This window comes from Melospiza melodia, unplaced genomic scaffold, assembly GCF_035770615.1.
Source record: "Melospiza melodia melodia isolate bMelMel2 unplaced genomic scaffold, bMelMel2.pri scaffold_334, whole genome shotgun sequence".
Classification (NCBI taxonomy): Eukaryota; Metazoa; Chordata; class Aves; order Passeriformes; family Passerellidae; genus Melospiza; species Melospiza melodia.
The window spans coordinates 24,468-37,560 of NW_026948653.1; the positions used below are offsets into that span (position 1 = coordinate 24,468).

The window sequence follows — 13,093 nt, forward strand, 5'->3', positions numbered from 1 at the left end:
GTCCTTAATTAGCCAAAAATCCCAAAATTCCCATCAAAATCCCACTAAAAATGGCCCAAAAATCCCCCAAATTCCACCCAAACAGCAGCACAGCTCCAAGCCTGGGGTTAATTAACCCTAATTAATTAATTAGTGCCAATTAATTATCCTTAATTAGCACCAAAATCCCGAAATTCCCATAAAATTCCACCAAAAATGGTCTAAAAATCCCAAATCTGTGACACAGCGTGGGTGGACAGGGGTGTGCACACCCCCAGCCTGCCGTAATTAACACAATTTGTTAATTAGCATTAATTAATTGCCCTTAATTAGCTGCACATTCCCAGAAAAATCTCCCCCAAAAATCTTAAAAAAAACACCTCAAAAATGCCCGAAAATCCCCCCAAAAACATCCCCAAATTCCCCCCAACAATCCCTGAAAAAATCCGGAAAAAATCCCCAAAATCTTCAAAAAAATCCCCCAAAATCCAAAAAAAAAAAAAAAAACCCAACTCAAAATACCCCCAAATTCCTGAAAAATCCCCCCAAAAATTCCAAATAATCCCCAAAAAATCCCCCCCAGAAATTCCAAATAATCCCCAAAAAATCCCCCCCAGAAATTCCAAATAACCCCCCAAAAATCCCTCAAAATCCCCCCAAAAAATCCCAAATAATCCCCCAAAAAATCCAAATAAATTTCAAAAAAAATCCCAAAAAATCCCCCCGAGACTCCCCCAAAATTTCCCAAAATTCTCCCAAAAAATCCCCTCAAATTTCTGAAAAATTGCCCCAAACCCTCCCAAAAATCCCCTCAAAAACCCCAAAATTCCTCCCCAATAAAATCCCAAGAAATCATTCAAATCCTCCAAAATCCCAAATAATTGCCCCAAAAAACCTTCAAAAAATAAAAAACTTCCAAAAAAATCCCTCCAAAAACAAATCCCAAATAATCCCCCCAAAAATCCCCCAAATCCCCTAAAATCCCCCCTAAGACCCCCCAAAATTTCCCAAAAAATCCCTCCAAAAAATAATAAAAAAAATCTGAAAAAAATCCCCCAAAAATCCAAAAGAATCCCCAAAAAATCCAAATAAATTTCAAAAAAATCCCCAAAAAATGCAAAATAACCCCCAAAAAACCCCCCAAAAATCCCCTGAAACCCCCCAAAATTTCCCAAAATTCCAAAATTTCCCAAAATTTCCCCCAAATTTCCCCACCTGGGCCCGATCTCCAGCAGCACGTGGGGGCCCTGGGGGCTCAGGAAGCTCCAGGGGCCAAAATTCCTTCAAATTTCCCCCAAAATCCCCAAAAAATCCCAAAGAATCCCCAAAACTCCACCCAAAATCCTTCCCAAAATCCCCAAAAAATCCAAAAATATTCTCAAAACCTCCCCAAGAAACACAAAAAAATCCCCGAGAAAGCCCCAAAAATGCCCCGGATTTCCAAAAACTGCCCCAAATTCCCTCCAAATCCCCAAATTCCAAAAAAAATCCCAAATAATCCCCACCAAAAATTCCAAAATTTCCCAAAAAAAACCCTCAACAAATCCCAAACAATCCCCCAAAAAATCCCAAATAATCCCCACCAAAAATTCCAAAAATTGCCCCCAAAAACCCTCCAAAAATCCCAAAGAATCCCCCAAAATTCCCCACAATTTTTGCCAAATGGTTCCCAAAAATCCCCAAATTTCCCAAAATTTCAAAATTTTCCCCAAATTTCCCAAAATTTCCCCAAATTTCCCCACCTGGGCCCGATCTCCAGCAGCACGTGGGGGCCCTGAGGGCCAAAAATTTCCCCAAATCCCCCCAAAAATCCCCCCAAAAATCCCCCTAAAATCCCCCCAAATTCTCTCCAAATAGGAAAAGCTCCCCCTAAAATCTCCCCCAATCCCCTCAAAATTCCCCCCAAAATCTCCCCAATTCCCCGCAAATCCACCCAAAAAATGTCCCCAAAAATGTCCCCAAAAATGTCCCCAAAAATGTCCCCAAAAATCCCCCCAAAATTCCCAAAAAATCCCCAAAAAATCCCCAAAACCCCCCCAAATCCGCTAAAATTTCCCCATAATCCCCCAAAATTTTGCCAAATGGTTCCTAAAAATCGCCAAATTTCCCAAAATTTCAAAATTTTCCCCAAATTTCCCCACCTGGGCCCGATCTCCAGCAGCACGTGGGGGCCCTGGGGGCTCAGGAAGCTCCTCTGGGCCACGTCCCCACCCTGGGCCAGGGGGGACCCCAAAATCCAGCGCAGGATCTGCAGCTCAGAGGGGCTCGGGGGGGAATCACCTGGAACCGAAAAACAAAAATATCACGTAAAAAAACAGAAAATCCCATTAAAATCCCATTAAAATGGCAAAAAATCTCATAAAAATCCCATTAAAATCCCATTAAAATCCCATAAAAATCCCCAAAATCCAGCGCAGGATCTGCAGCTCCTCGGGGTTTGGGGGGAATCACCTGGAACCAAAAACCAAAATTATCCCATAAAAATCCTGCAAAAATCCCATTAAAATCCCATTAAAATGGCAAAAAATCCCATTAAAATGGCAAAAAATCTCATAAAAATCCCATTAAAATCCCATTAAAATCCCCAAAATCCAGCGCAGGATCTGCAGCTCAGATGGGTTTGGGGGGGAATCACCTGGAACCGAAAACCAAAATTATCCCATAAAAATCCCATTAAAATGGCAAAAATCCCATTAAAATCCATTAAAATCCCATTAAAATCGCATGAAAATCCCATGAAAATCCCATTAAAATCCCATAAAAATCCCATTAAAAACCCCATTAAAAATCCTATTAAAAACCCCATAAAAATCCCATTAAAAATCCCATTGAAATCCATAAAAATCCCATAAAAATCCCATTAAAATCCCATGAAAATCCATGAAAATCCCATTAAAATCCCACAAAAATCCCACAAAAATCCCATTAAAATGGCAAAAAATCTCATAAAAATGGCAAAAATCCCATTAAATTGCATTAAAATTGCATTAAAATTGCATTAAAATTGCATTAAAATCCCATAAAAATCACATAAAAATCCCATTAAAATCCCATAAAAATCCCATTAAAATCCCATTAAAATCCATTAAAATCGCATTAAAATCCCATTAAAATCCCATTAAAATCCCATAAAAATCCCATAAAAATCCCATTAAAATGGCAAAAAATCCCATAAAAATCCCATTAAAATCCCCAAAATCCAGTGCAGGCTCTGGAGCTCAGCTGGGTTTGGGGGGGAATCACCTGGAACCAAAAATATCCCAAAAATATCCCATAAAAAAACAGAAAATCCCATTAAAATTGCATTAAAATGGCACAAAATCCCACAAAAATCCCATTAAAATGGCAAAAAATCCCATAAAAATCCCATTAAAAATCCCATTAAAATGGCAAAAAAATCCAAAGAAATCCCATTAAAATGGCAAAAAAGCCATTAAAAATGCCATTAAAATGCCATTAAAATCCCATTAAAATGGCAAAAATCCCATTGAAATCCCATTGAAATCCCATTTAAATCCATAAAAATTCCATAAAAATCCCATAAAAATTCCATAAAAATCCCATAAAAATCCCATTAAAATCCCATTAAAATGGCAAAAATCCCATTAAAATCCCATTAAAAATCCCATTAAAAATCCCATAAAAATCCCATTAAAAATCCCATTGAAATCCCATAAAAATCCCATAAAAAAACCATAAAAATCCCATTAAAATCCCATTTAAATCCCATTAAAATGGCAAAAATCCCATTAAAAATCCCACTAAAATGGCAAAAATCCCATTAAAAATCCCATTAAAATCCCATAAAAATCCCATTAAAAATCCCATTTAAATCCCATTAAAATCACAAAAATCCCATTAGAATTTTTGCCCAAATTTGGGGTTTTTCACCCCAATCTCACCTGCCCAAACAAGGTGAGCTCAGAGCTCTTAGAGCCCTTCAAAATATCCCCAAAAATCCACAAAAATCCACAAAAATTCACAAAAAAATCCCCAAAAATTCACCAAAAACCCCAAAATTGACCCCAAAAATTCAGAATTTTTGCCCAATTTTTGCCCAAATTTTGTGTTTTTCAGCCCAAACTCACCTGCCCATCCCAGGTGAGCGCAGACCTCTGTGAATCCCCTCAAAATGGCCAAAAAACTCCAAAAATTCACCGAAAACTTGCCAAAAATTCACCAAAAACCCCAAAATTTACCCCAAAAATTCAGAATTTTTGCCCATTTTTTGCCCAAATTTCACCCAATTTTTGCCCAAATTTGGTGTTTTTCAGCCCAAACTCACCTGCCCATCCCAGGCAGTAGCAGAGCTCGCAGGACACCCCGGTCACCCCCAAAACCTTCCAGAAACCCCCAAAAATTCACCGAAAATTCAAAAAAAAATCCCCAAAAAACCCCAAAATTTACCCCAAAAATTCAGAATTTTTGCCCAATTTTTGCCCAAATTTTGTGTTTTTCCCCCCAAACTCACCTGCCCATCCCAGGCAGTAGCAGAGCTCGCAGGACACCCCGGTCCCCCCCAAAAATTCGCCAAAAAATCCCCAAAAAACCCCAAAATTGACCCCAAAAATTCAGAATTTTTGCCCAAATTTCACCCAATTTTTGCCCAAAATCCCCATTTTTCAGCCCAATTCTCACCTGCCCATCCCAGGCAGTAGCAGAGCTCGCAGGACACCCCGGTCACCCCCAAAACCTTCCAGAAACCCCCAAAAATTCACCAAAAATTCAAAAAAAAAATCCCCAAAAAACCCCAAAATTTACCCCAAAAATTCAGAATTTTTGCCCAATTTTTGCCCAAATTTTGTGTTTTTCAGCCCAAACTCACCTGCCCATCCCAGGTAGTAGCAGAGCTTGCAGGACACCCCAGTCACCCCCAAAAATTCACCAAAAACTGGCCAAAAAATCCCCAAAAAACCCCAAAATTTACCCAAAAAATTCAGAATTTTTGCCCAATTTTTGCCCAAAATCCCCATTTTTCCCCCCAATTCTCACCTGCCCATCCCAGGTAGTAGCAGAGCTCGCAGGACACCCCGGTCACCCCCGGCTCCACCTCCTTGGCCGCCGTCAGGGGGGACCCCAAACCCGAGGGCACCCCGAGATCGGGGACCCCCCCCGGGCTCTGCGGCAGCACGAAGAAGCGCAGCAGCTGCATCTGCAACGGGCAAAAAAGGAGAAAAATTAACAAAAAACAGCCCCAAAATCAACCCAAAATATCCCTACATTTTTGTCATAAATGTCTCAAAAATTCCCCCAAAAAATCCCAAATTTGGGGGGAATTTTGCCAGAAAAAGTCCCAAAATTTCCCATAAAAATCCCAAATTTTGCCATAAAAATCCCAAATTTTGCGGGGAATTCCGCCAGAAAAATTCCAAAATTTCCCCAGAAAAATTCCGAAATTTCTGCCACAAAAATCCCAAATTTTGCAGTAAAAATCCCAAGTTTTTCCCTAAAAATCCAGAAAATTTTCCCATAAAAATCCCAAATTTAGGGGGATTTTACCATAAAAAGTCCCAAAATTTCCCCATAAAAATCCCAAATTTTGGGGGAATTTTCCCAATAAAAATCCCCAAATTTGAAGGAAAAAATCCAGAATTTTGGGGAAATTTGCCCCAAAAATCCCAAAATTTGGGGAATTTGGGGGACCTCCCCAGGCTCTGCGGGAGCACGAAGAAGCGCAGCAGCTGCATCTGGAACCGACACAAAAACGGCAAAAATCAACCCAAAACAGCCCAAAAATGAACAAAAAATAGCCCAAAAATGGACCCAAAATAGCTACCCAAAATAGCCCAATAAATGATCCCAGAATATCCCAAAAATGACCGAAAATATCCCAAAAATGAACCCAAAAAATTCCAATTAATGATCCCAAAAAATCCCCAAAATTCTCCCAAAATATGCCAAAATTAAGTCAAAAAATCCCAATTAATGATCCCCAAAAATCCCAATTAATGATCCCAAAATAGCCCAAAAATGAACCCAAAATAGCCCAAAAATGAACCCAAAAAATCCCAAAAATGAACCCAAAAATCCCAAAAATGATCCAAAAGAGCCCAATAAATGATCCCAAAAATCCCAATTAATGAACCCAAAATATCCCAATTAATGATCCCAAAATATCCCAAAAATGAACCCAAAATATCCCAAAAATTAACTCAAAAAATCCCAATTAATGATCCCAAAATAGCCCAAAAATGAACCCAAAAAATCCCAAAAATGAACCCAAAATAGCCCAAAATTTTTGTCATAAAAGTCCAAAACTTCCCCAGAAAAATCCCAAAAATTCCCCCAAAAACTCCCCAAAATTCCTTCACATTTCTCCCCCTAATTCCCCCCAAAAAATCCCCAAAAATCCAAAAAAACATCCGAAAAACATCCCAAAAAATCCTCCAAAAGTTCCCCCCAAAATTCCCCAAAAAATCCCCAAAAAATCCCCAAAAATCCGAAAAAAATCCAAAACAAAAAAAATCCGAAAAAAATCCCAAAAATTCCCCATGAAATCCCCAAAATTTCCCCGAAATTCCCCCCTTAAACCCCAAATTCCCGCAAAATCTCCCCCAAAAATTCCCCAAAATTCCCCCCAAACATCCAAAAAAAAAAACAAACCCAAAATCTCCCCAAAAAATCCCAAAAAAACCCCAAAAAATCCCAAAAAACATTAAAAAAAAACCAAAAATTCCGCCCCTCCCCCCCCCACCGGCACCTCCGCGGCTTTCGCCGATTCTGCCCCAAAATGGCCCCGCGGGGGCTTTTAAAGGGGGGAGGGGCGGGGGGCGGGGCCTGAGGGGGCGGGGCCTGATTGGGGGCGGGGCTTGGGGCGGGGCTTGACGAGGCCACGCCCACTTTTCTAAAATGGTGGCAAACAAGTTCAAATTTCCCCAAAATTTGAGCAAAATTGGGAATTTTGTGAGCCTGGAAGACCCAAAAGTGACGCCAAAATCCCCAAATGCACCAAAAAATCAACAAAAAAGCCCCAAAATTGCACAAATTCACCAAAATTGGGATTTTTGTGAACCTGAGAGACCCTAAAATGCCCCAAAATCACCAAAATTCATCAAATTCACCCAAAATTCCCCCAAAATTCCGATTTCTGGCACCCTTGGGAGCCCCAAAATGGCCGAAATCCACCCAAAATCACCCAAAATTCACAAAAAAGCCTCAAAATCAACAAAAAATCACCCCAAAAGCCCCAAAAATACCCAAAATCACCCCAAAAATTACCAAAAGTTCATCCAAAATTCACCAAAAAGCCACAAATTTGTCCCAAATTCACCCAAAAAGCCCCAAAATCACCCAAAAGTCATCAAAAATTCATCCAAAATTCACCAAAAAGACACAAATTTGTCCCAAATTCACCAAAATAGACGCAAAATTCACCCAAAAAGCCCCAAAATCACCCAAAATTGGGATTTTTGTCACCCTGAGGGCTCCAAAATGCCCAAAATTCACCCCAAATTCAACAAATTTCACCTAAAATTGGGATTTTTTTGACCCTTGGAATCAGAGGCCCCAAATTGGAAGAATTCCAGGGGAATTTCCCAGAATTTTGGAGAAGATTTGGGATTTAGGGAAATTTTAGGGGAATTTTTTTACTTTTTAGAGCAATTTTGGAGGATACTTGGGATTTTTGCGGGGAATTTTGGGGATTTTTTTCTGGGGAATTTGGGATTTTTTAAAAGAATTTTTTGGGAAAGAAAATTTGGGAATTTTTTTTTTTTTTTCATTTTTACAGGACTTTTGGAAGAATTTGGAAGTTTTTAGAGGAATTTTTTGGGGTTTTTGGGGCGTCTACAGGGGGTGGGGCGCCCCTCCCCCCGCCCCTCCCCCCACCCCCTGTGACCCCTGAGGGGGCGGGGCAGGGGTAGGAAGGTCGTTGGTGACGTCATCGATGACGTCATGACCTTGAGAGCCTCCCCCACCCCAAAATCCCGTCAGGGACCCCAAAAATCCAACCCGGGACCCCCAAAAATCCGCTCAAAATCCCCAAAATCCCCTCAGGACCCCCAAAATTAACCTCAGGGACCCCAAAATCCGACTCGGGACCCAAAAATCTCCTCAGGACCCCCAAAACCCCCTCAGGAAGCCCAAAATCCAACTCGGGACCCCCAAAATCGCCTCAAGGACCCTCAAATTCCGCTCGGGACCCCAAAAATCAACTCCAGGACCCCTAAAATCCGCTCAAAACCCCCAAAATGAACCTCGGGACCCACAAAATCTTCTCAGAACCCCCAAAAATCCCACCCGGCATCATCAAAAATCCCCTCAGGGACCCCAAAATCAACTCCGGGACCCCCAAAATCCCCTCAAGACCCCCTAAATTCGCTCAGGGACCCCAAAATGCGCCCAAAGACCCCAAAAATGAATCTCTGGAACCCCAAAATCCCTCAGGATCCCCAAAATCAACCCCGGGACTCCAAAATCCCCTCAGGGACTCCAAAACCCACTCGGGTCCCCCAAAAATCAACTCTGGGACCCCCACAATCAACCTCGGGACACCCAAAACCCCTCAAGGACCCCAAAAATTTTCTCAGAACCCCAAAATCTCCCCCGGGACACCCAAAATTCCCTTTGGACCCCAAAATCAACACCGGGACTCCCAAAATCTCCTCAGAGATCCAAAACCCCTCAGGGACCCCCCGATCTCCTCACAGATCCCTCAGGAGGATTCGGGAGCCCCAAAACCCCTCAGAACCCTTCCGATCTCCTCACAGACCCTTCCAAAGGATTTAGGACTCCAAACATCCCCAAAATCTCCTCAGGACCCCCAAAAATTCGGTCGGGACCCCCAAATTCTCCCCCCGGGGACTCTCAAAATCCCCTCAGGGACCCCTCATGGATTCTCCCACACACCGCGCGGGGGAGCCGGGACCCCCAAAACTCCTCAGGGACCCCCAAAACCCCTCAGAACCCTTCTGATCTCCTCACAGACCCTTCGGGAGGAGTTAGGACTCCAAACATCCACTCGAGACCCCCAAAATCACCTCAGGAACCCCAAAAATTCGCTCGGGACCTCCAAATTCTCCCCCCCCCCCCCCCCCCCGCCCACCTCGGGGACTCTCAAAATCCCCTCAGGGACCCGCCATGGATTCTCCCACAGACCGCGCGGGGCGAGCCGGGACCCCAAAACTCCTCAGGGACCCCCAAAACGCCTCAGGGACCCCCCCGATTTGCTCACAGATCGTTGAAGAGGATTCGGGACCCACAAAATCCCCTCAGGAACCCCAAATTCAACAGCGGGACCCCCAAAAATTCCCCTCCCGGGACTCCCAAAACCCCTCAGGGACCCCCTCATGGATTCTCCCACAGACCGCGCGCGGAGAGCCGGGACCACCAAAACACCTCAAGGACCCCCAAAACCCCTCAGAAGCCTTCCGATCTCCTCACAGATCCCTCAGGAGGATTCGGGACCCCAAAAATCCCCTCAGGAACCCCCAAATTCAACAACGGGACCCCCAAAAATTCCCCTCCCGGGTCGCCGAAATCCCCTCAGGGACCCCCCCTCGGACTTACTTTCCCACAGACCACGTGAGGGGATCCGGGGCCCCCAAAACCTCTCAGGGAACCCCAAATTCTCTCATGGACACCCCCGGACTTTCCCACAGACCACGTGGAGGGATCCGGAACCCCAAAACTTCTCAGGGAACCCCCGATCTCCTCACAGACCCTTCGGGAGGATTTAGGACTCCAAACATCCACTCGAGACCCCAAAAATCACCTCAGGACCCCCAAATCCCCCCTCGGGGACTCTCAAAATCCGCTCAGGGACCCCCCCCTCGGACTTTTCCACAGACCACGTGGGGGGAGCCGGGACCCCCAAAACTCCTCAGAGATCCCCAAAACCCCTCAGAACCCTTCCGATCTCCTCACAGACCCTTCCACAAGATTCAGAACCCCAAGCATTTCCTCGAGACCCCCCAAATCCTCTCAGAACCCCAAAAATCCGCTCGAGACCCCAAAATCCCCCTCCTTTCCACAACCTTGGGGGGTTCCGGGAAGTTCCCGCGCTTGGCATGGCCATGCATGTAGCCACGCCCACAAGGGGCGGGGTTTATGCAAATGAGGCACCGGGCGGTCACAGCGCCCCCCGGCAGCGCGGCGCCAGCTACGATCGCGCATGCGCGGGAACGGGCTCGAAATGTCCCAAAATTATCCAAAATTATCCCAAAATCGTCCCAAAATTGTCCCCAAAAGGGACCGAAAAGGCCTCAAATGGCCCCTAAATTACAAGAAATGGCCTTAAAAGCGCCCCAAAAGTCACAAAGTGTCCCCAAACGGGAACGAAAAGGCTCCAAATGTCCAAAAATGGGCCCAAAACGGCCCCAAATGTCACAAAAATGTCCCAAATGTGCCGAAAATGTCCCCAAACTTTCCTAAATGTCCCCGAAAAGTTTAATAAAGTCCAAGATGTCCCCAAAAAAACCCCAAAATTCGACCAAATGGCCGCAAACCACCCCAAAAATTCACAGGAATGGAGCCAAAAAAGGCCCCAAAAATCCCAAATTTGCCCCCAAAAAAGCCCAAAATTTTCCAAAATGGCCCCAAAAAGCCTCAAAATGTAAAGAAATGGACCCAAAATGTCCCCAAAAATTCCCAAAATGCCCCAAAAAATCCCAAATTTTGTCCCCCAAAATTTCCTAAATTTGCTCAAATGGCCCCAAAATTTTCCTAAATGTCCCCAAAAACCCCAAAATTGGCCCAAATTTGCCCAAGTTTCCCCAAAATCCCCAAATTTTGGGGTCCCCCCCCCCCCAGGGCTCACCTGGAGCAATTTGGGGTCGCTGAGAGTTGAGAATTCCCAAAATGGCCCAAAATGACCAAAAATGGCCAAAAATGGCCCCAAAATGTCCCCAAGGGCCAAAGTCCGGCTGGGGGAGGGGCCGAGGCCGGGGGGAGGGAAAATGGGAGGAATTCCAAAAATTGGGGAAAAAAAATTGGGAAAAAACCCCAAAAAATCTGGGAAAAAATCCGAAAAAATTCCAAATAATTGGGGAAAAAAAAATCCCAAAAATTGGGGAAAAAATTCCAAAGAAATCGGAAAGAAATTGGAAAACAATTCCAAAAAAAACTGGAAAAAAAAAATCCCAATGTTTTTTCCCAAACAATTGAGAAAAAAAAAAAAAATTAAAAAAAATTTGGGGAAAAAGAAATTGGGAAAAAATTCTGAAAAAATACCAAAAAAATTTGGGAAAAAATAAAAAAAAAAAAAAAGGAAAAAAAATGCAAAAAATTGGGAAAAAAATCCAAAAACATTGGGGGAAAAAATCCAAAAAAATTAGGGAAAAAAATCAAAAAACATTGGGAAAAAATTCCCATAAATTAGGGGAAAAAATCAAAAAACATTGGGAAAAAAAATTCCAAAAAATTGGGAAAAAATCCAAAAACATTGGGAAAAAAATTCCAAAAAATTGGGAAAAAAAAATCAAAAAACATTGGGAAAAAGAATTCCAAAAAATTGGGAAAAAATCCAAAAACATTGGGAAAAAAATTCCAAAAATTAGGGAAAAAAATCAAAAACATTGGGAAAAAAAATTCCAAAAAATTGGGAAAAAGTCCAAAAATTGGGAAAAAAATCCAAAAAATTAGGGAAAAAAATACAAAAGAATCAAAGAATTCATTGGAGGTTTCATTTATTAAATGATTAATTTAATTAATTTAATTAATTCCAGCATTTTTTTTGGTTTCAAATCCATTTTTGGGGTACAGAATTTTTGGGGATTTTTTGGGGATTTTCTGAGGTTCAGATGGGGCTGAGCAGCCCCAAAAATTCCCCAAAAAATCCCCAAAAATTCCCCCAAAAATCAAAATACACCTGGATTAAAACTCATTTTTTGGGGTTTTTTTTTGGGGTACACCCAAATTTTTTGAGGTTTTTTTTTTGGGGTTTTTTTTTGGGGTTCACCCCAATTTTTGGTTTTTTTGGGGGATTTTTGGGGGGATTTTTGGGTTTTTTTGGGGGGTTTTGGGGATTTTTTTTTGGGTTTCATCCAAATTTTGGGGTTTTTTGGGTTTTTTGGGGGGGTTTTTTTTTGCGTTTCATCCAAATTTTGGGGTTTTTTTGGGGGGGGGGTTCACCCAAAATTTTGGGGTTTTTTGGGGGTTTTTTTTTGCAGATTTTTGGGGATTTTGGGGGGATTTTTGGGGTTTTTTGCGTTTTTTTGGGGGGTTTTTTTGGCTTTTTTGGGGGCTTTTTGCTTGGGTTTTTTTTTGGGTTCACCCAAATTTTTGGGGGTTTTTGCAGTTTTTTGGCGGTTTTTTTGGGGTTTTTGGGGGGTTTTTTTTTTGGGTTTCACCCAAATTTTGGGGTTTTTTTGGGATTTTTGGGGGGTTTTTTTTTGCATTTCATCCAAATTTTGGGGTTTTTTTGGGGGGGTTCACCCAAATTTTTAGGGTTTTTTGGGGTTTTTTTTTTTGAGGGGGGGGTCGGTTTTTTGGGGGATTTTTTTGCGGTTTTTTGGGGTTTTTTTGGGGGATTTTTTTGCGGTTTTTTGGGGGCTTTTTTGGGGAATTTTTCGGGTTTTTTGGGGTTATTTTTGGGGTTTTTGGTGGATTTTTTGGGGTTTTTTGGGGCGTTTTTTGGGGTTTTTGGGGGGATTTTTTTGCAGTTTTTTGGGGGCTTTTTTGGGGAATTTTTTGGGTTTTTTGGGGTTATTTTTGGGGTGTTTGGGGTTCATTTTTTGGGGTTCAGACGAAGCTGAGGCGGCGCTCGGGGGGGACCCCGAATTTGCCCTTGTGCTCCTCCAAGAGCTCCCCAAATTTTGGGGCTTTTTGGGTTTTTTTGGGGTTTTTTTCGGGGTTTTTTGGTGGGTTCACCCAAATTTTTGGGGTGTTTTTTTTGCGGTTTTCTGGGAGTTTTTTTGGGTAATTTTTGTGGTTTTTTGGGGGGGTTTTGGGGGTTTTTGGGGGGGGGGTTTTGGGGGGTTAACCCAAATTTTGGGTTTTTCTTTTTGGGGGGTTCACCCAAATTTTGGGGTTTTTTTGGGGGTGTTTTTGGGTTTTTTTGGGGTTTTTTTTTGGGGGGGGTTTTTTTGGGTTTCATCCAAAGTTTGGGGTTTTTTGGGGGGGCTTCACCCAAATTTTTAGGGGTTTTTTTCATTTTTTGGGGTGTTTTTTTTTTTTT

At 42.6% G+C, this 13,093-nt stretch overlaps 1 protein-coding gene across 1 annotated transcript in view; it reads right to left on the reverse strand.

Annotated features, from left to right (window-relative positions):
* LOC134434213 (phosphoribosylformylglycinamidine synthase-like) overlaps positions 1-10,009 on the reverse strand; it is a gene marked incomplete at its 3' end in the record, with an annotated part of 31,286 nt that extends 21,277 nt beyond the window's left edge. The window contains exons 1-3 of the mRNA XM_063182888.1: positions 9,954-10,009; positions 4,972-5,131; positions 2,121-2,259 (exon numbers count right to left, since the gene is read on the reverse strand). Of these exons, the coding sequence (XP_063038958.1) occupies positions 2,121-2,259; positions 4,972-5,131; positions 9,954-9,998 (344 nt within the window). The remainder of the gene's footprint in view (positions 1-2,120; positions 2,260-4,971; positions 5,132-9,953) is intronic.
* Between the last annotated feature and the right edge of the window lie 3,084 nt (positions 10,010-13,093).